Source organism: Hordeum vulgare, chromosome 1H (genome assembly GCF_904849725.1).
Source record: "Hordeum vulgare subsp. vulgare chromosome 1H, MorexV3_pseudomolecules_assembly, whole genome shotgun sequence".
Lineage (NCBI taxonomy): Eukaryota > Viridiplantae > Streptophyta > Magnoliopsida > Poales > Poaceae > Hordeum > Hordeum vulgare.
In genome coordinates this window covers 508490381-508510068 of record NC_058518.1, presented here as the reverse complement: position 1 = coordinate 508510068, position 19688 = coordinate 508490381, and the positions used below count along the sequence as shown (strand labels likewise).

At 41.3% G+C, this 19688-nt stretch overlaps 1 protein-coding gene across 1 annotated transcript; it reads left to right on the top strand.

The window, feature by feature from the left end:
- The first annotated feature begins 6800 nt into the window (after nt 1-6800).
- On the top strand, nt 6801-13838 carry LOC123420724 (protein ACCELERATED CELL DEATH 6-like). Its single transcript, XM_045107423.1, has 4 exons — nt 6801-7255; nt 9049-9504; nt 12434-12969; nt 13077-13838. The coding sequence occupies exons 1-4, from the start codon at nt 6874-6876 to the stop codon at nt 13779-13781; spliced, it is 2079 nt and encodes a 692-aa protein (XP_044963358.1). The 5' UTR covers nt 6801-6873; the 3' UTR covers nt 13782-13838.
- The last annotated feature ends 5850 nt before the right edge of the window (nt 13839-19688 follow it).

Genomic DNA, 19688 nt, shown 5'->3' with positions numbered 1-19688 from the left:
GTTGATGGTCCGACTGATGTGGTAGGCGTGTTGTGTACAAGTGGTGTGTATTCAAACGACATCGGTCATACGTCCGGCGGCTTCCAGGCCCAGCCCACTGTTACTGCTCCGCAATTATATTGCACCCATTTGCAATAGAGAAGACCTTATCCTAGTCTTTGTACTGTGTATTGGGATCCAGTCATGCGTGTTTCTTTATATCTTTATATAAAGCATGGTTCATAATTGGCACTATATAAAGTGAGTCTAGGTCAGTACCACTAGCCTATGGGTTTATATATAAAGAGAGCGAGTCATATAAGTCCTACGCATAGTATGGCACGGAGTCATAAACTATTACACCTGCGGAATCTCTTTCAAACTACCACATTCAGATCATCTATTAGGACCAATCTAAAAATAGATGATACCTATATTATCACAAGTGTCGTTAGTAGTGTTCCCGTTAATATATAAAATACAGCGAGTCTTTAAGCATAGTATGGCACCGAGTCATCAACAACCACCGCACCTCCCTGAATCTCTTTCAAACTACCCACTCAGCTCATCTGAACCTAAAACACGCTATCACCCAACTTCATATGGAAAAGCTCAAATGGGCAAAGGATACAGCCTGCGGGAATAAACCCATATAAGCAGTTCAAAAAAGAAAAATGATATCCAACGGGGCCGCATGCATCTTATTGATGCATAGGCTGGAGGTAAGCCTCCTTTTCTAAAAAGAAAACAAAAAAAGGAGATAAACAAGAACGGCGCGATGTTCTCGGATGCTCAAGCAACTCTGCTGCGGGATTTCATCGGGCAGCTGAACAAGAGACGTGGGGAACTCCTGCGGATCGCATGGAGATGATGCTGGGAGGGAGCAAGGGGATCTAGTTGGTGTAGTTCTGTCTGTAATGAAAAACTTATGTTGATTTTGAGCCTGTCTGTTTAGCTGCACTTTGAGAATCTGCCTAAGTTTGTTGGATGGAGTCTTTGGTTGTTTTCGTTTTTGCTGGTTTGGTGGTATGTAAGACTCTACTTTGCTTCATTTTAATAAAATGAGGCATGGGGAAACCCCTTTCGTTCAAAAAAACAAGAACGGTGTGAACTCAAAGCCGAGCATGAAAATATAAGTCGCCACAGCTAATAACACAATGAGACCTAAACCACTGAACATGAAAGGAATTGCTCTGCCATGGGAACCATCATACCCCGTTGCAGCGAACACACCAAGTTATCACTGAAGAGGGCCGCGTACCCTCTTGCTCCGGGGCGCGTGAAGCACTGATCCTGCCAGCGTATAGCAAAGACCAACAATGGTAATAACAAGGGCACGTGTAAAAGATGTGAGACCAACAAATCCACTCCATGCCTGGGATCAAGGCAAGCCTGAATACGCTAACACACTACAACCAGTTGGTCCCTGAACTCCATGACGAGGCACCTAGGATAGTAAAGACGCAGCGCACTGCCGCTACCGATCCCAAAATGACAGGCTAGGATTTATACCCGGAACCCTGACATGAAGAGGTACCGACAATGACGCCCAAAAGAGGGAAGTGTGACACCCATAGGCATCACCATCAGCAACACTGAAAGGTGGAGCTTTCTCGTGGATCCTCAACCGTGCCACCCAAGGGCCGAGGTACCAAGGTCATTGACCCAACCCGAGGGAAGGGCCACCCTCGCTAGCACAAGGCCTCCAGATCTTGACCAGGGATCCGCAACCACCAAAGACAAAATGACACCAGGATCGGATGTCAGTCCTCCCCTCACTACTCTCATAGCCAAGGAGAATTTGCACCACTGATGCCTCGTTGCTTGCCACAGAGCCAACCATGCAACCTCACCATCTAGGACTGTCCCTAGCATCTAAAACCCCGCATCCCTACCATGCAAAACCTATGACACGCCAATCACTGATCGAAAGAGGGACAGCTTCACAGCGATGCCCGAGGGGCAGATCTGCCTGGTGCTGGTGGCTGAGAAACAAGGGTGTCGCAGCCCGCCTAGTTGTAACGTCCATGTTCACGGTACGTATGCCTCCCTGTCGCCCAGGCCAGCAGGGGGACACGACAGCTAAATTTGTGGCACCCGAGTGAGGCCACCACTCCATTCCTAAGCATGGTGGTCCCGCCACCCGGAGTGGAAGGGTCATAACCCCACTGGCTACGACCCTAGGTCCCAAATGGTAGGCACACCTTCACGGGAGGAAGTCCTGATGGTGGAGGCAAGCGAGGAGTCAGAACTAAAGAGAGACTTCCTGGCTGACCTCGTCCGGATATGTGGAGATGAGAGGCTGCCAATTTTAGTAGGGGAGACTTTAATATCATTAGAAGACGAGATGAGAAAAACAATGACAACTTTGATGGCAGATGGTCATTTATGTTTAATTCTATCATTGAGAGTCTCGATTTGAGAGAAATTGAGCTATCGGGTAGAAAATTCACGTGGGCAAATAATTTACCTAACCCAACATACGAGAAGTTGGATAGGGTACTAACGAGTGTGGACTGGGAGCAGAAATTCCCTCATGTCACGGTTCGGGCTATGCCCAGAGCAATATCTGATCACACCCCATTGTTAGTAGACTCTGGAGAGGCAACACATATGGGGAATAAAAAAATCTTTTCTTTCGAACTAGGCTGGTTTGAAAAGGAAGGTTTCATGGACCTTATAGCCAGAGAATGGGCTATGGACAGGGGGGTTCATCGAGAGTTCATGACAGGTGGCAAAATAAGATAAGACACTGACGTCAATTCTTGAGGGGCTGGGCAAAACATGAGAGCGGAATTTATAAGAAAGAGAAACAAAGGTTACTTGAACTTATAAATTCCCTGGACATAAAGGCCGAAAGAACGTTATTAGATGATAATGACAGGTCACTGAAATCGGAGGCTGAGCTAAAACTAAAACAACTTCTTAGAGAGGAGGAGTTAAAGTCGGCTCTTAGAGCGAAAGTTCGACATGTGGTGCAAGGTGATGACAATACTCAGTTCTTTCATCTCATAGCCAATGGAAAGCATAGAAAAAAAAAAATACCAGCTAGAGCAAGATGAGGGCACAATAGTAGGACATGATAATCTGAAAATGTATATTTCAGAATACTACAAAAAACTATTTGGGGCTCCTGAGGATAATTTTGTATCCATGCATGAGCTTATGGTCGATGACATACCTCAGCTAGGGACGGACGAGAATGAGGTACTAATCGCGCAGTTCACGGAAAAAGAGGTGTTTGAAGCTATATCACAAATGAAGAATAATAAGGCACCAGGACCAGATGGGTTCCCAGCTGAGTTTTACAAGAGGTGTTCGCACATTATCAAAGGTGATTTGTTGCCTATGTTCCAAGACCTTTTCGATGGAAACCTACATCTATTTCATCTAAATTTTGGAACACTGACATTGTTGCCAAAAAAGGAAGGGGCGGTGCGTATAGAGCAATTTAGACCTATCTGCCTTCTAAATGTTAGTTTCAAAATCTTTACAAAAGTTGGCACAAATAGGCTGACACAGATTGCACGTGAAGTAGTGCAACCTACTCAGACAGCTTTCATGCCAGGAAGGAACATACTAGAGGGTGTGGTAGTCCTGCATGAAACGTTGCATGAAATTCACTCGAAGAAACTAGATGGGGTTATCTTCAAGGTGGATTTCGAAAAAGCTTATGATAAGGTCAAATGGCCATTCCTACAACATGCATTACGTATGAAGGGATTCGATGATATATGGAGGAAACATGTCAAATCTTTTGTACAAAAAGGGAGTGTTTGAATTAAGGTCAATGATGATATTGGGCATTTCTTCCAAACTTTCAAGGGTCTCGGGTAGGGAGATCCAATGTCACCCATCCTATTTAATATAGTTGCTGATATGTTGGTAATTCTAATAGGAAGGGCTAAACAGGAAGGCCGGGTAGGAGCCTTGGGGCCACATCTGGTGGACGGTGGCGTCTCGATCTTACAGTATGCTGATGACACGATCCTGTTTATGGAGCATGACATAGCAAAGGCTAGGAATATGAAACTCATACTCTGTCTATTTAAACAATTATCTGGCCTGAAAATAAATTTTCATAAGAGTGAGTTGTTCTTCTTTGGGAAAGCCAAAGAAGAACAAAACACATATAAACAATTTTTCGGATGTGAAATGGGGAGCCTACCGTTCAGCTACCTAGGCATACCTATTCATCATCGGAAGCTTTCCAATAGCGAGTGGAAATGCATAGAAGATCGATTTGAGAAAAAGCTAAGTTGCTAGAAGGGCAAGCTTCTCTCATATGGAGGTAGACTAATTTTGATTAACTCGGTCCTGACAAGTATGCCTATGTTCCTCCTATCCTTCTTTGAGGTACCGGTCGGGGTACGTAAAAGATTGGACTTCTATCGATCAAGATTCTTTTGGCAGAGTGATGAGGATAAGAAAAAATATAGACTGACTAGATGGGACATTATTTGTAGGCCAAAAGACCAAGGTGGTCTGGGAATTGAGAATTTAAAGGTGAAGAACAAATGTCTGCTGAGTAAGTGGTTGTTTAGACTGTCAGTGGAGACAGAAGGAATGTGGGTACAAATTTTGCGTAATAAGTACCTACATTCGAAGACCTTAGCACAAGTAAAAGTAAGACCCAATGATTCACCATTCTGGAAGGGGTTGATGAAAGTCAGATCAGCTTTCTTTCATAGAACAAAAATTATTATTGGAAATGGTGAGGGTACTAGATTCTGGGAGGAGTCGTGGTTGGGGGAGACGCCTTTAGCCACGCAATACCCAGCTCTTTATAATATTGTGCAACGCAAGGAGGCATACGTAGCCACAATCTTACAGTCAAATCCTCTAAGTATACAATTCAGACGGTCTTTGATAGGGCATCGATGGACTGATTGGTTACACCTGGTTAGGAGACACATGGATATACGTTTATCAGAGGAACCTGATAGGGTGTATTGAAAGCTCACGAGGAGCGGAATTTTTACAGTCAAATCAATGTATCTCAATCTTATTGATACTATTAATAGCCCTAATTCCAGAAATATTTGGAAAGTCCGGGTTCCCTTAAGGATTAAGGTCTTCATGTGGTTTGTGCACAAGAAGGTGATCCTAACAAAGGATAACTTGGCTAAAAGAAATTGGGGGGTAGTACTCGGTGTAGTTTTTGTGATAATGAAGAAAACATTTCACACCTCTTTCTCCAATGCCCTCTTGCGAGAGTTCTGTGGCAGACAGTTTGTATAGCCTTTAATATTATACCTCCGGACAATATTGATACGTTATTCAGAACGTGGCTAGATGGAGTAGATTCGAGTATTGCTAGACACATTCGCATTGGAGTGTGTGCACTTTTGTGGGCTATATGGAACTGTAGAAATGATATGGTTTTTGACAGACATACAAATATACATTTTTTGCATGTACTACAAAAAGTTGCGGCATTAATCCATACATGGTCGTCACTCACGCCTGCGGAAACCAGTGAGCCTTTGGTTACTGGGTCTACCCGATGGGAGACGGTAGCGCGGGATATCTTCAACTGATTTGGATGGCAGTCCAGTAATATGATAGATGAGTAGACATCTAGGCCTATTATGTCGGTTGTGGCAATTTTCAGTTTACTTTTGCTTTTACTCTCTTTTGTCGGAGACTATGTTGAACCGATATTTGTTTGCTTGCTTAATAAAGGGATCGTATGCATCGTACTAATGCAGAGACCGGAGGTAATCCTTCTTTTCTAAAAAAAAGCGAGGAGTCGAAGGGGGGGAGGGGGGCGAACAGCGACGAGGAGATGCAGGAAGGAGGAAGACGTCCGGGTACGAGGCCCACTGCCGGGGACGAGGGCATGCGGAAATCCCTAGGGGGCGTGAGTTCTCACAAACGAGCACCCTTGGAAGCGACGTGCGGGTACGGGTGCTAGGTGGAGGGAGGTAGGCGAGGCCGGGGAGCATGGGGACGTTGGTTGGTCGGCGGCGATGCTATGTCTCGCGGTGGCAGCTACAAAAAAGGCAGCTCATCCAAACTAAGAGGATAGTTTTTGAATAGCGGGCTATGGTATATTCTCCACTTGGTGTGATGCTAGAGCGCCCGAAATAACGCTAAATCATACACTAAATGTTTAGCGTGAGGCCCTTCCAAACGCTGTAGCGATGGCGTCAAGATAACATGATATTTAAAACTATGAGTCTAAGTACTTCCTCCGTCTCAAAATAAGTACTACTCCTTCCGTCACGGTTTAGAAGGCGTGCATGCAAATTCTCTAGGGCCTAGGTGGTTATTGATTGGCTGTGAAATGAGTTAAAAAATAGCATTCGCACTATGCATGCATATAGAAGTAGTACAACGGAGTACTAGTTAGCTGCTAGGAGTAAATGCAACGTGCCTTAATCTTTGTCTATTTTGGAAACGCACGCAAGTCTAACTGTGCCTTCTAAACCGTGACGGAGGAAGTACTCCGTTTCAGTTTACAAGGCATGCACGTGTATCTAGGTCGTCAATTTGACCAACTTAATGAAAGACGTATATTACAAAAAATATATCATTAGAAACTTTAGATGTTCTATTTTCTAATGATATAATTTTTATGTTAAACAATATATTTTATATAAGCTAAATTGACGACCTAAGTACACGTGCATGCCTTGTAAACTGTGATGGAGGGGAGGGAGTATCATTGACTGGGAGTAATAGTTTTTATGCGGGACTATACTATTTAAAACTATGACGAAGTACTCCCTCCGTCTCAAAGCGTCGTTGGTTGGGAGTAGTAGTTTTTATGCAGGACTAAAATAAGAATAGCTGATGTCTATATTAGCACAAGAGTGCCGCTAGTAGTGTTCCCGTGGATCACCAATATTCCAGCATAAGTTCCAACTTAATTAGCCGCTGCTGCTGGTGATGGACTCGATCAACACTGAGCAACAGACCCCTGCGGGCAAGGATGCAAGCGCTCCCCCACCGCAGGCTCTGGTGGTCATGGATCCTTCTCTTCTAATGGCTGCGAGCACGGGCGACTGCGAGGTGCTAAAGAATCTCCTGAACTGGGGAGATGCACCTGTCTGGCCAAAGGCAGTGGCACCTCAGGTCGTCGTCGAGGTTCCCAACGGAGGCACCCTCAACATTAGCACCACCAACGGAAGCTTGGACGTCCTAGAGCAAGCTTCCACTGGCGCAATTGAAGAAGGTGCTGGTGATCAGCCAGCTGCGCCCTCTGCAGAATCGCTACTGGAGGGAGTCACACCTCTTGGTGACACGGCCCTTCATGTGTTAGCAAAATCTGGTATTGTCTTTGTTCTTGCTTTTTCTCTGTCAGGTTTTTTTCGTTATTATAAAATCCGGTATTGTCTTTCTTCTTGCTTTTCTCTATGCCAGGTTTTTTTATTACTAGGCGATATTTCGTGTGTTAAGTGTTGTTACCGAATTAGTTGCATATATTTTAGTAAGATTTGGTTGTAGAGAATATATATTTTTTGATTAATATAGTAACTTAAACTTAAAAATCATATAAGATTTTGATTATTGTATACTTCTAATTTAGAATGAAATACATCATTAGTCCATTTACTCACATAGATTGCACATTTTTAGTCCCTGCAAAAAAAAAAAAGATTGCACACTTTTAGGCCACGAAGATCAGAATTGGACCATAAACTCGTTTGTGTGATAAATTAAGGTCAAAATCGATTCTAAAGGGGGGAAAACTCACCCACATGGCCATCATGTCGGCCGGTGTACTGCTCGCGATTGGGTTAATCTTTAGAGAGTTCTTTTGCAGAATGCTCTGACATATTTAATAAAGAATTAACTTCACGGTGTACTTTCTCAGTTCTTAAATATAAGTTTCTTTAAAGATTTCGTTACGGACTACATGAAAATATATATATACATACTTTAAAGTATAGGTTTATTCGTTTTGCTTCGTACGTAGTTTATAATAAAATTTCTAAAAAGAAATTATATTTAAGAACAGGAGAAATATAAGGCAAGAATTAAATCCAAGTCTTCAAGGAAATTAAGGAAGGCCACGTGCGGACCACCAGGATGCAAAGTGAATTGCGTTTAGAATTGGTATATATACATATGGCAATGGCATTATTTTATAGGTCAGCCAGCAGGAGGAGCTGGGCCGCCCCCGTGGCTCATCGTTGTCATGCACTCATCGTGTTTCTACAAAAATAAATATACTTGTTTCACAAAGAAATTACTTTGCACCCTAATGATTAGCACGTGGTGGTTCTTTCCTTGTAGGTGCGGGTTCAAGTCCTGTCCTATGCACCACTGGGGCGTTTCATGTGCTGATGTGGCAGCAACGTAGACGTATTTTTCCCTGAATCAATTTTGCCCCTAATTTGACACATAAACAAGCTTATAGACTAAATTTGATCACTTTCTGAGCTTGTGGCCTAAATTGTACACCCACGGAGCGTTTAACTTTTTTATTTTGTCAGCTGTCAATTTGCAAAAGGACATCTATAAAATTCAACTCAGTCGCTGGTGATTCACTTTTGTTTTATGGGTTGTCAATGTGCAAAGAATCCTATATAAACTCACTCCTATGTAAATTCAATCAACCCGAGCTATTTAAGGTATGCTAACGTGGCAGCCACGTAGAGGGGTTCATCTGTAATTGGTTTTGCCCGACCTTTTCTTTTACTTTATCTTTTTTTTTTAAACGAGTTTTCTTTTACTTTATCGGTTGTCAGTTTGTGGCCTAAAGTGTACAGTCACTTTGAGTTAATGGACCAATGATGCATTTTAATCTATAATTTATTTTAAAATATTGTATTCGTTTTTGTATATGTGGTTGCATGTTAAGGTTTGCATTTTGTTTCATGTATGATTGTATGTTCTGGTGATATCTTTGCATGTTAAGAAAAATATGTAAGTGGGGATCACCTATTTAATTATGCAGGGTAATTTGGTTATTGGTGGTCTTTGCACTAAATGTCTGTTGTCGTTATTTTATTTTTTTGCCATATTGTGCCAATAAATAATGAAAACGTAATAAACATAAATAAGACACTGGTGATTTACAACACCCGTTTTCCATAACATTTGCTTCCCTGGTGGCAGGATACTCCTCGATGGAAAACTTTCTCGACAGCGCTTATGTGGTCTATAATAAAGCCAAACACCTGTTGCATAAGCCCAATATGTTGGGTGACATGCCACTGCACTGCGCAAGTCGGGCAGCAAGTTGTAAAATGGTGTATTGTCTCTTAGAGTTGGCAAAGGGCGAGGAAGACTGCAATGACAGGGTGGAGTCTATGATAAGAAAGCAAAACATGCGTGGGGAGACAGCATTGCACGAGGCAATTCGTGCGAGGAACGTCGATATTGTTATATTGCTACTGATGGAGGACTCACAACTTGCTCGTGTACCAAGTGAAGGAATTTCACCACTTTTCTTGGCCGTCGTGCTAGGACAGTACCACATTGCAAGCATACTTCATGAGAAAGACAACCAACTATCGTACTCCGGACCAGATGGAAAAAATGTGCTTCATGCATCTCTCTTGAGGAACCTAGGTACTTTACTTTGCCATAAACAAATATTTTACTATCATTACTTTCTTTGATTGAATGTTCTCAGATATCTTTTAGCAAACAGCTGCTAGAGATAGGTTCCAGTGCACCGATTCTTGTGGCGCTATCACTAAAAAAATCTTAGGCGAAATCCCATAATTTATTTGTACCATTGGCAGTGTACCTACAAAAACTTCAGTATCAAATTCGATCTACACATTAAGTTACAAAAACAAAATTGAAGTACCAGTAGAACTTCTCCCATTTCTAAAATACTAAACAGTTGGCTTAGCCCTACACGAGCTCAGATCAAACTTATTGTAATCCCACTATTTCACAATGTAGTGTAAATTTTTCAAGAGTGAAACTTTGCAAACTTTGATCAAGTTTATAAAAAAAAATACCTACATGCATTAGTAGAAAACAGGATTTTTTGTTCTAGCCGGATCGGAGCAATAGTCCCGCTCCTGTTACGAACCAAACTAATGTGGGCATTAGTACCATTTCGAATGGTTAGGACATCGGACGGGGCTCAACAGACATCAGTCCCGGATCGAATAGGACCTTTAGTCCTAGTTAAAGACACCAACCGGGACAGTCCCAATTGACGTCTCCAACCGAAACTAAAAGTTTGTCTCATCAATTAACTAAGAAAATAATATAGTTTGTGGTACACGATCCCTCGATACAAAAGGAGTTAATTACATCTGTAATACAAGAACTTGCAGCTAACTAACAGAATCCTACACAAGCTAAAAAAACCCAGAAAAATGACACACTAACTTGTACGTACTAAATTTTAACACAATTTCTGGTAACTCTGACGCTACACTCTCCGTCGCTGTTAACCGGGCGTACGTGGCCCTGGCGCTCTCCGTCTACCCTTTCCCAGTCCCGCTGCCATAGAAATACACTTTAGTACGCCATAGAAATAAAATCAACAAAAACATTGCCCGCTGCCGTGATTCAAACTTGAGACCAAATATAAAAAAAATAGCAGTATACAATCAAACTTGAGACCAAACGATATTAGGACTGCGTATGGGGAATTCGTTTTCACCCGGCGCGCCGGTCGAATCGTTCGGACGGTCGCGCGCGGGCCGCGCGCCTCGCTAGCAGATGCTCGCAACATTTTTGCGTCAAATTTGCTGCAACCGTGTTTTTCTTATACAAATGTTTTCCATGCAGCTTTTTTTCTCGTGTAAATTTGTTGCAACCAGCGTCATATTTGTTGCATATATGTTTGGTTGCAACTCCAGTTCTTTGAATTTTTCGTTACAATCGATGTTTTTACTTTTGCTACAACTGTGTTAATTTTTGCTACAACCGGCATCATTTTTTGCTGCAACCGTTCACTAAAAAAAGTTGCATACACGTCACGTAAATATTTGTTACAACCGGCGTTTGACTTTTGCTACCACGTATCATCAGCTTCGTTTTTTGCTACGATCACGTAGATATTTCTTTTTGCTATAATTTTTTGTTTTTGTTGCAACCGTTGAAAAATTTGTTGCATCGCATCGAAATTTTGCTGCATCGAAGGAAAAATGTTGCATGGAGATCCAACGGTGCAGACGCGCAGGGGTTGGTGGATCGTGCGGCGCGCCGGGGCAGAGCACTCCCCCTGCGTATGTCGAGTTTTTTTTTTTTTTTGCGATGAACGACCACTACACTTCTCTGTTCTTCGTGTTAAAGGCAGATACCTTTCTGTACGCTTAGTTTCGCACACGTGCTGGCATTCCCCAAGTATTTTGTTGTTCCTTTTTTATTTCGGGTTTTTATCTTATTTCAGATCTTGGTTTTCTTTCTTCTTTTTTATTAAAGTTTCACATGTTTTATATAGGTTTTGCAATATACTATGAACTTTTATTTAATACTTCATCCGTCCCGAAATAAATGTCTCAACTTTGTACTAATCTTAGTACAAAATTTTGCTAAAGTTGAGATACTAATCTAGGGACGGAGGGCGTATATGGTGGGTTTTTTTCAATATACAATGAACTTTTCTTCAAATACACAGTTAAATTTTTAATATACAATAAATATTTTGTCAATACACAATGCACATTAATGTACAAATACACATGAGACATTATTGTATAATATATGGTGGGTATCTTGCATTGGTTTATTTCTCTGTCCGACTGAAAAATGGGACCCACACAAGATAAAGGGAGAGCGCTCCAGCCACCTACACGGCATTTAACAGCCACCGCTGTGCGCGTTAAGAATAACAGAAATTGTATTAAAAATGTTATGTTGGATAAGTTAGTGTACCATTTTTCAGGTTTTTTTTTAGTTTGCGTATGATTATGTGTCAGTTCGCTGCAAGTTTTTGTACTACAAGTGTAATTAACACATACAAAAAGTTTGACTCTCCCGATATTTTTTTTCTAATTTTTTTTGCGTCCGCAATAACCCAAAGCCTTGCCTCGAGATTTATGATCTTCAGCACATCGTGACGGGAGCACTCCTGTGACGGAATACCAGGGCGTTTCTCTCATTTTAAATAGTCTAACTGGTAATCATGTTTAGGGACGCTATTGCTTTTCTATTGGGCACACACTTGGTAGAGAGGCTAACCCATCAGATATATCGGGAGCCATATTTTTCACATTGTATATGTTTAGCATTGTATGTCTGGATAATTTTCTCTATTAATTTGATTTAAGAAAACCTATATGCACTACATTATGGAACGGAAAGAGTATTATATTGTTTAGTCTGTTTGTCCAACATTAGTAGTTGTTTCTATAGAAAGAATGTATAGTATGTATTATGAAGATTTTTTAAGAACGTGAAATTGGGACCAAATATATTCTTTGGGTAGTTAATTTTGAGTTGTATTATTCTTTGGTAAAGTGAGGTACCGTTTAAAGTATATTTTTGGAAACTAACAATTTTTTAACATGAAATGTCCAACCGCACTCAGAGATATCGGAAGTTCTGTTGGGTTGGAACAAGGACCTTGCAAAGAAGCAATGCCACGACGGAAGCACTCCCCTCCACCTTCTTTGTATGATGTCTTATGGCGCCATTATGATACCTACACTACTGGAAGCAAACTCATATGCAGCCTACCAGTCAGACCGAAGTGGGTCTTTCCCTATTCACAATGCTGCCTCGATAAACGGGCTCAAAGAAATCATCAGCTTGCTTGAAAGGTGTCCAGAATGCGTCAACTTGTGTGATACTATGGGAAGGACTTTTCTTCATGTTGCTGTTGAGAACAAAAGTTATGCCGTACTCTCCTATGCTTGCCGGACACCATCAGTATCATCAATTTTGAATGCACAGAACAAGGATGGGAACACCGCGCTACATCTAGCTGTCCAGGCTGGGGATCTGACGATGGTTTGTTCACTCTTGAGGGAACAGAAAATACAACTTAGTATACCAAATAATAGTGGACGAACACCCATACATCTAGCATGGTTCAGGCTTCCACGAGGTTTATATTTTTACTGGGTAATGTTAGTTCTTTCATTTCCCGTTTCATGCATGTTAGCTTATCATGGCCATACTTTATACTCAGTAGTTAGTTTCTTCTGATTATATTTCTTCTATTTGTGCAGAATGCTGAAATTGTGATATATAAGTCACTTGGTTATGCCGGCGCCATGTATGGTTGCTATGGGGCCAGTCTCCTAGATGTACGGCATACATCCCAACTAGACAATGACAGAGAGTCCGCGGTAATCAATGATTCCACACAAATTCTTGGCATTGGTTCAGTGCTCATTGCGACGGTAGCATTCGGCGCAACTTTCGCCCTGCCTGGCGGTTACCGTGCCGATGACCACCCCAATGGTGGTACACCAACGCTGGTCGGAAGGTATACATATGCCTTTCATGCGTACATCATTGCCACCACGATAGCATTCGTTTGTGCCTCTGTGGCCACTACCGGTCTAATGTTCTCTGGCATGGCAATGGTAGATTTGGCGGTCCGTCAAAAACAATTCCAATTATCTGTATGCTTCGCCGCCAGTTCTGTCACTAGCTTGGGAGCTTCGTTTGCATTGGGCCTTTACATAGTGCTTGAGCCCGTTGCTCATAGCACCGCTATTGCTGTCCTCGTGATCACTTCTTCTGCAATGCTCATCGTGGTGATGGAACCTTCCCAATACATGAAGATGCTAGGAGCGTTGCGCATTAGATTGGGTAAAGGGATTTGGAGGATTGTAGTAAAACAAATCTTTATGCTAAGTTACATGTTTTGGCCCTTTGTAATAATATTTATCTGGCCAGTTTATTCGACGAAACATCGTCACAACTGACCCCGCAAAGGTGGGCAATCAATTGGTCAGGTACGCACATGCATGTGCTTTACACTAGAGCTTCTAGAGTTAACATGTCCTATCAATACTTTTCAGGAGAATTTCAGCATACTTTATTGTACTTGTACCGATTGATATGAATTAAGTGTGTGAAGCAGTGGTGTTTCCGTCTCGTACTACAATTGTCTCCAAACCAAGGATTTGCTTACTGGGCAGTAAATTCGGTTGCCATCTGATGACCGGGTTTCGTACGTGCTGCCCCATCATAAACGCATGTGTCGAGCAAAATAGATGGAATGTTTTGAAATTGAACTCTCAAAGTATAGTGCAATATAATAGCATCTCTGTTACGCGAACATATATACTTAGTCACGGTGTAGTGACAAGTATGTCTATTTTGCATCAAGACCTCACAAGGTTCCCCTCCATGCATTTTTTTTTTTGTTTATTTCCGAGGATTCGTAAGTCATAAAGTGAAATGAGAGTACATCATTGACATCCTCCAACATGGAGGGTTCCCGACCATATTTCGTGATTGGATCACCGCCCTCCTAAGCACCTCCTTGTCGTGGGTCCTTTTAAATTGGGTGGTCCTTTGCCAAAGGGACCCCACCTCCCCCTCTTCATCATCGCCATTTATCCACTAAAGAGAATACTTGAGTTAGAGTCTTCAAGAGGGTTGCTGAAAGGACGTGGATGTCGCCTAGAGGGGGGGTGAATAGGCGCTTTAAAATAATTACGGTTTAGGCTTGAACAAATGCGAAATAAAACTAACGTTTAATTTGTCAAGCACAAAACCTACAATAACTAGGCTCACCTATGTGCACCAACAACTTATGCTAAGTAAGATAAACAACTAAGTGATAGCAAGATATATGACAATAAACAATATGGCTATCACAAAGTAAAGTGCATAAGTAAAGGGTTCGGGTAAGAGATAACCGAGGCACGCGGAGACGATGATGTATCCCGAAGTTTACACCCTTACGGATGCTAATCTCCGTTGGAGCGGTGTGGAGGCACAATGCTCCCCAAGATGCCACTAAGGCCACCGTAATCTCCTCACGCTCTCGCACAATGCAAGATGTCGTGATTCCACTAAGGGACCCCTGAGGGCGGTCACCGAACCCGTACAAATGGCAAACCTTGGGGGCGGTCACCGATACCCGTACAAATTGCTCGGGGCAATCTCCATAACCTAATTGGAGACCCCGACGCTTGCCCGGAGCTTTACACCACAATGATTGAGCTCCGAGACACCACCAAGCTTCTAGGACGCCAAAGTATCCACGAAGAACAATATCTAGGGTACTAAGTACCAAAGGTAATAAGCTTCTCAAACTTCACTTTCACGTATCACCGTGGAGAACTCAAACGATGCAACTAATGCAAAGGCAAGGGCACACGGAGTGCCCAAGTCCTTCTCTCCCAAATCCCACCAAAGCAACTAATGCTAGGGAGGAAAATGAGAGGAAGAACGAAGAAGAACACGAAGAACTCCAAGATCTAGACCCAAGGGGTTCCCCTCACTTAGAGGAGAAAGTGATTGGTGGAAATGTGGATCTAGATCTCCTCTCTCTTTTCCCTCAAGAACTAGCAAGAATCATTGGAGGGATTGAGAGTTAGCAAGCTCGAAGAAGGTCAACAATGGGGGAAGAACACGAGCTAAAGAGATAAGGTTCAATGGGGAAGAAGACCCCCTTTTATAGGTGGGGAAAAATCCACCCGTTATGCTTCACAACCCGCACAGAACGGTACTACCGCTCATGGGAGCGGTACTACCGCTCGGTAAGTTCACCAACCATGCTGAGGCCAAAAAGGATGCAAAAAACAGTCCGACGGAGCGGTACTACCGCTCCTGGAGCGGTACTACCGCTAGGGAGCGGTAGTAAAAAATTACTACCGCTCCAGGGGCGGTACTACCTCTCCAGGGGCTGTACTACCGCTGGCACGAGGAGCGGTACTACCGCTAGATACTGAAACTGTTGTAACTTTCGCATACGGACTCTGAATGCAACGAAACCAAGTTTGTTGGAAAGCTAACGACATGGGCTAAGACAATCTTGATAGAAATATCAATAAGAAGCAAGTGAGAAAAGTCCCATAAGAAAATGGTGAGAACCCTTCTTCGAATAAGACCGGTAAAAACTCCCAACATCGAAAACATCATAGAAGATGCATATGGACTTCGTTTTCGATGAACTCGAGCGTGTCATGAAGATGACCATAAGCTCTAAAACTCACAAAGAGAAATAACAAACAAGAACCAAGAAGTATGATGCAAGGATGCAAATGGTTTGAGCTCTCAACGAACGATACGATCAAGCTACTCACTTGAGAGCCCCCCTTCCAGTACGACAATCTATCCTAAAATAGAAAACCTATCAAGGGCAAACCTATACCTTGCACCTCGTCCTCTTGAGCTAGATGAAGATGATCTTGGATTCCTCAAGACGGACCACCTTTCTTGCTTGCGTTGGCTTGATGAAGACTAGTTGATTGCTCCCCCATACACACTATGGGTGAGCCGCTCTTCAGCATATCTTCACAAGTCCATTGCCACCATCCTCCATCACTTGACGTCATCCTCCATGGGTTGTATGAGATATTCCTCTTGACGCAAGCCCATGGAAACACACCTAACCCCACATAGAACTCTCAAGAAGACCATGGGTTAGTACACAAATACGTACTGGACAATGCTTACCATACCATGAGATCACTTGATCCCTCTTGGTACATCTTGTACGCTTTGTGTGTTGATCATCTTGATTTACTCTTTGTCTGACGATCTTGATCAACCTTGTGTCTCTATGACCATTCTTTGGATAATACCCTTGAATACCACCTTGGTCATCATATAAACTCCTTGAACCCAACAAATGGACTTCAAGAAGTGCCTATGGACAAATCCTATAAATATAACTTAAGGCTACCATTAGTCCATAGGAATTGTCATCAATTACCAAAACCACATATGGAGATATATGCTCTAACAGTTGCTCCACAAGATTCGTAGTCACGGCCCCATCATGAGAATGTCACTCTAAGAAGATGATGCAGCGGTGTTCACAACACCCATAAAAAGGACATTGACAACCTCTCCAGCATTTTAAACCGCTTCGGCAAGATCAGAGCCTTTCCACCAACATCCAAAAGAGCTCAGTGGCCCTTATTCGTTGTACAAACCTCAACTTAAACCAAATTCTTCAAAGCCTCCCGGCTACCCATTCGTCCTTCCCCATGAAATATTTTTCGCTACAACCCCCCTCACAAAACGTATGCAGGGTAATATGGACTTTTGACCACTTAAACCCAGGTTTGTAGTATAGGTAATATGTACCCCGGACTGGGACGGCCCATCAAGTTGGTCGTTGTACCTTCGCCCTAGTACTGTCAGGGAAGTCCTTGACAGGATTCGAACTCGGAACCTGTAGATCACAAAGAACGGCTGCTAACCAGTTTACCTCAGAACTCTTGGTTAATAATTTGGAGCGTGTCGCTTTAAAAACTAAATATGACACAGAACCCGGGCAATTTTTGAAATTTGTGAACAAAATTAATATAATATTTTTCCTAAATCCCTAACATTTTCCTAAAAAGTGCAAACATTTTTAAAACAAAGATCAAAACTTATTAATTGGAATACTTCCAAATTTGGAACATTTCTTCATAAGCACGAACATATAATCAAATTCACAAACATTTTAAATATTTGAGACAAATATGAATTAGAAAAACAAAATAAGAAAACAAGAATATTATCTTTAATTACAATAAAGTTTTAGAATTTATTAAAACATATGAAAACAAGAACAATTGAAGAAATATTGAACATTTTTTTTAAACTTAAACGTTTTATAAATATTGTGAAACATTTCTAGAAAACTGAATGTATTCAGAAATTCTAAAAAAATAAAAACAATATGCATACATTTTTTAAGTATTTATAAATATTTTAAAACGGATATTTGTTCTCATTTTGGAATTTTTTTCAGAACTAGAAAATATCTTGTATATCCCGTACTTTTTTAAAATATATGAAAAAAATTATAAATAATTATTTTGTGAAATTATGGAAAAAATTATAGAATTATGAACTGTGATTGAAATTTCCAAAACAAACACGAGAATTTCATTAAAATGAAAATAAATTTGGAGAAAAAGAAATGGAAAAAGAAAAAAAACAGTGAAAATAAAATATGAAACGAGAAAATAAAGAAAAAGAAAAAAAATGAGGAATTGTAAAAATAAAATTCGAAAACAAATAAAATAAAAATAAAACAATTTTGTTTTGAGAAACGGAAAACAATATAACTGGATGAGATATTTCCTACTCTATCTGCAGAAATAGGCCGGCCAAACGCGTCGCTCGGCTGGTCGCTTTGTGCTAAACAGCAGCAATCGTCCGCGTTCTGCTTTTCTAATTTTTGTTCTTCACTTTTTCGTTTTCTTTTTTCTTTTTCTTTTTTCATTACTAGTAAAAGTGACCGCGCGTTGCACCGGGTTAGATTGTCGATTTTTTGATCATGTATTTCGTATTCGACCCCCCTCCCATCATGTTCTTCGTCAATATCTACTTCAACTCCGCACCGTCTTTCAAATGCAAGTAGGTATGTAAACATACGACAAATGATTATATATAGTAGCGACTAATACATATACGAACTCTCCAAGCAAAAGAAAATAAAAGATACTAATAAAAACAATTTCCTCCATATGAATGGCTGCCCAGCAGCTCCGAAGAACAGCTACTTGCATCTGTATCAGTAGCAATTGAAAGTTAAGTTGTAAATAAACGCAGAAACTGCTCGGCACAAACTTGAAAATTTGATTTTTGTAAGAGATATAGCAATTCCAATGGTCATTATTTTAGCAGTCTTATTTTATTTTTTTTCGTAAAATTTAATATCCATAGATCATAAGATGACCTGCATGATTATAGATTTTAAATATATTCAATTAAGTCCAAATGGCCGAAAGAGTTGTTCATAACTATAATGAATTGAACAATGCCTGTATTTCCTTTCTCAGAGGATTCCTGTACTATAATTTGGACCTTGCTGGTATTGTTGGGTATTGAAAACTCCTTATTTCATTTAGTTCATGAACAATTGTTTCTATGGGGGAACCGGACCCATAGAAGGAATTTTTTTCTCCAAAGGTCCTCATATTTCTGTTGTGTGTCTTTGTATGTGTACAGGTCAAAAGAGACATGCCTGAACCGCATGAAGGTGTAGTGATCTTTTTTCTCCACGTGATATGAAGGATTGCTTATATTGTAACAAAAGCAAACAGAAACTACAACAACAACTACCATGTTTGTAACTAAAGCAAACAGAAAATACAATGACAACTACCATATTGCATTTAAGTTATTTATGCCACACATTTTTTTTCCATTCTTCTATGCTCATGTAAAGTTTGTGCACGTCTGCAACTCGCTTCGTTCAACTGTGCCTTCATGGTATGCTTTCTGTTCCGTAAGCGGTAAGCCTATCCATTTGCAGTTCCGAATAGGATCTACTTCACTTCTCATCATAGGCGATGCCACCTGACTTTCAGTTTGAGTAGCTTCTTCAAGGTCGTCAAAAAAGTCTGCTTCAAACAACCCTCGCAGACTTTGGGTAGATCTGAGGGAAGCAAATTCATTATACAACAGTGCAAACAAAGGAAAGTTCCATGATCAAGTTGAGTTAACCATGAAACAACTTTTAGTTCTAAGCTCAAGGTTACTTGATTTTAAGTTTTTACATGACCGGTCGGACTATTGCTCGCTATAACTGAAACTGTGAGGAATAGAGGCACCAGAAGTTGACAACCAAAGTAGCAGGGTTGTTTTTAAGGGTGTCGAGGCATTACATACCTCTAGTGTAGCCATCATTGGCGATATTGGACAGCTCGACA

Excerpts from the sequence above, each read along its gene's own strand:
- LOC123420724 (XM_045107423.1), top strand. The coding sequence starts at position 6,874 with ATGGACTCGATCAACACTGAGCAACAGACCCCTGCGGGCAAGGATGCA. Across the intron at positions 9,505-12,433 it reads ATCTCTCTTGAGGAACCTAG|AGATATCGGAAGTTCTGTTG; the intron begins GTACTTTACTTT and ends AACCGCACTCAG. Across the intron at positions 12,970-13,076 it reads GAGGTTTATATTTTTACTGG|AATGCTGAAATTGTGATATA; the intron begins GTAATGTTAGTT and ends CTATTTGTGCAG.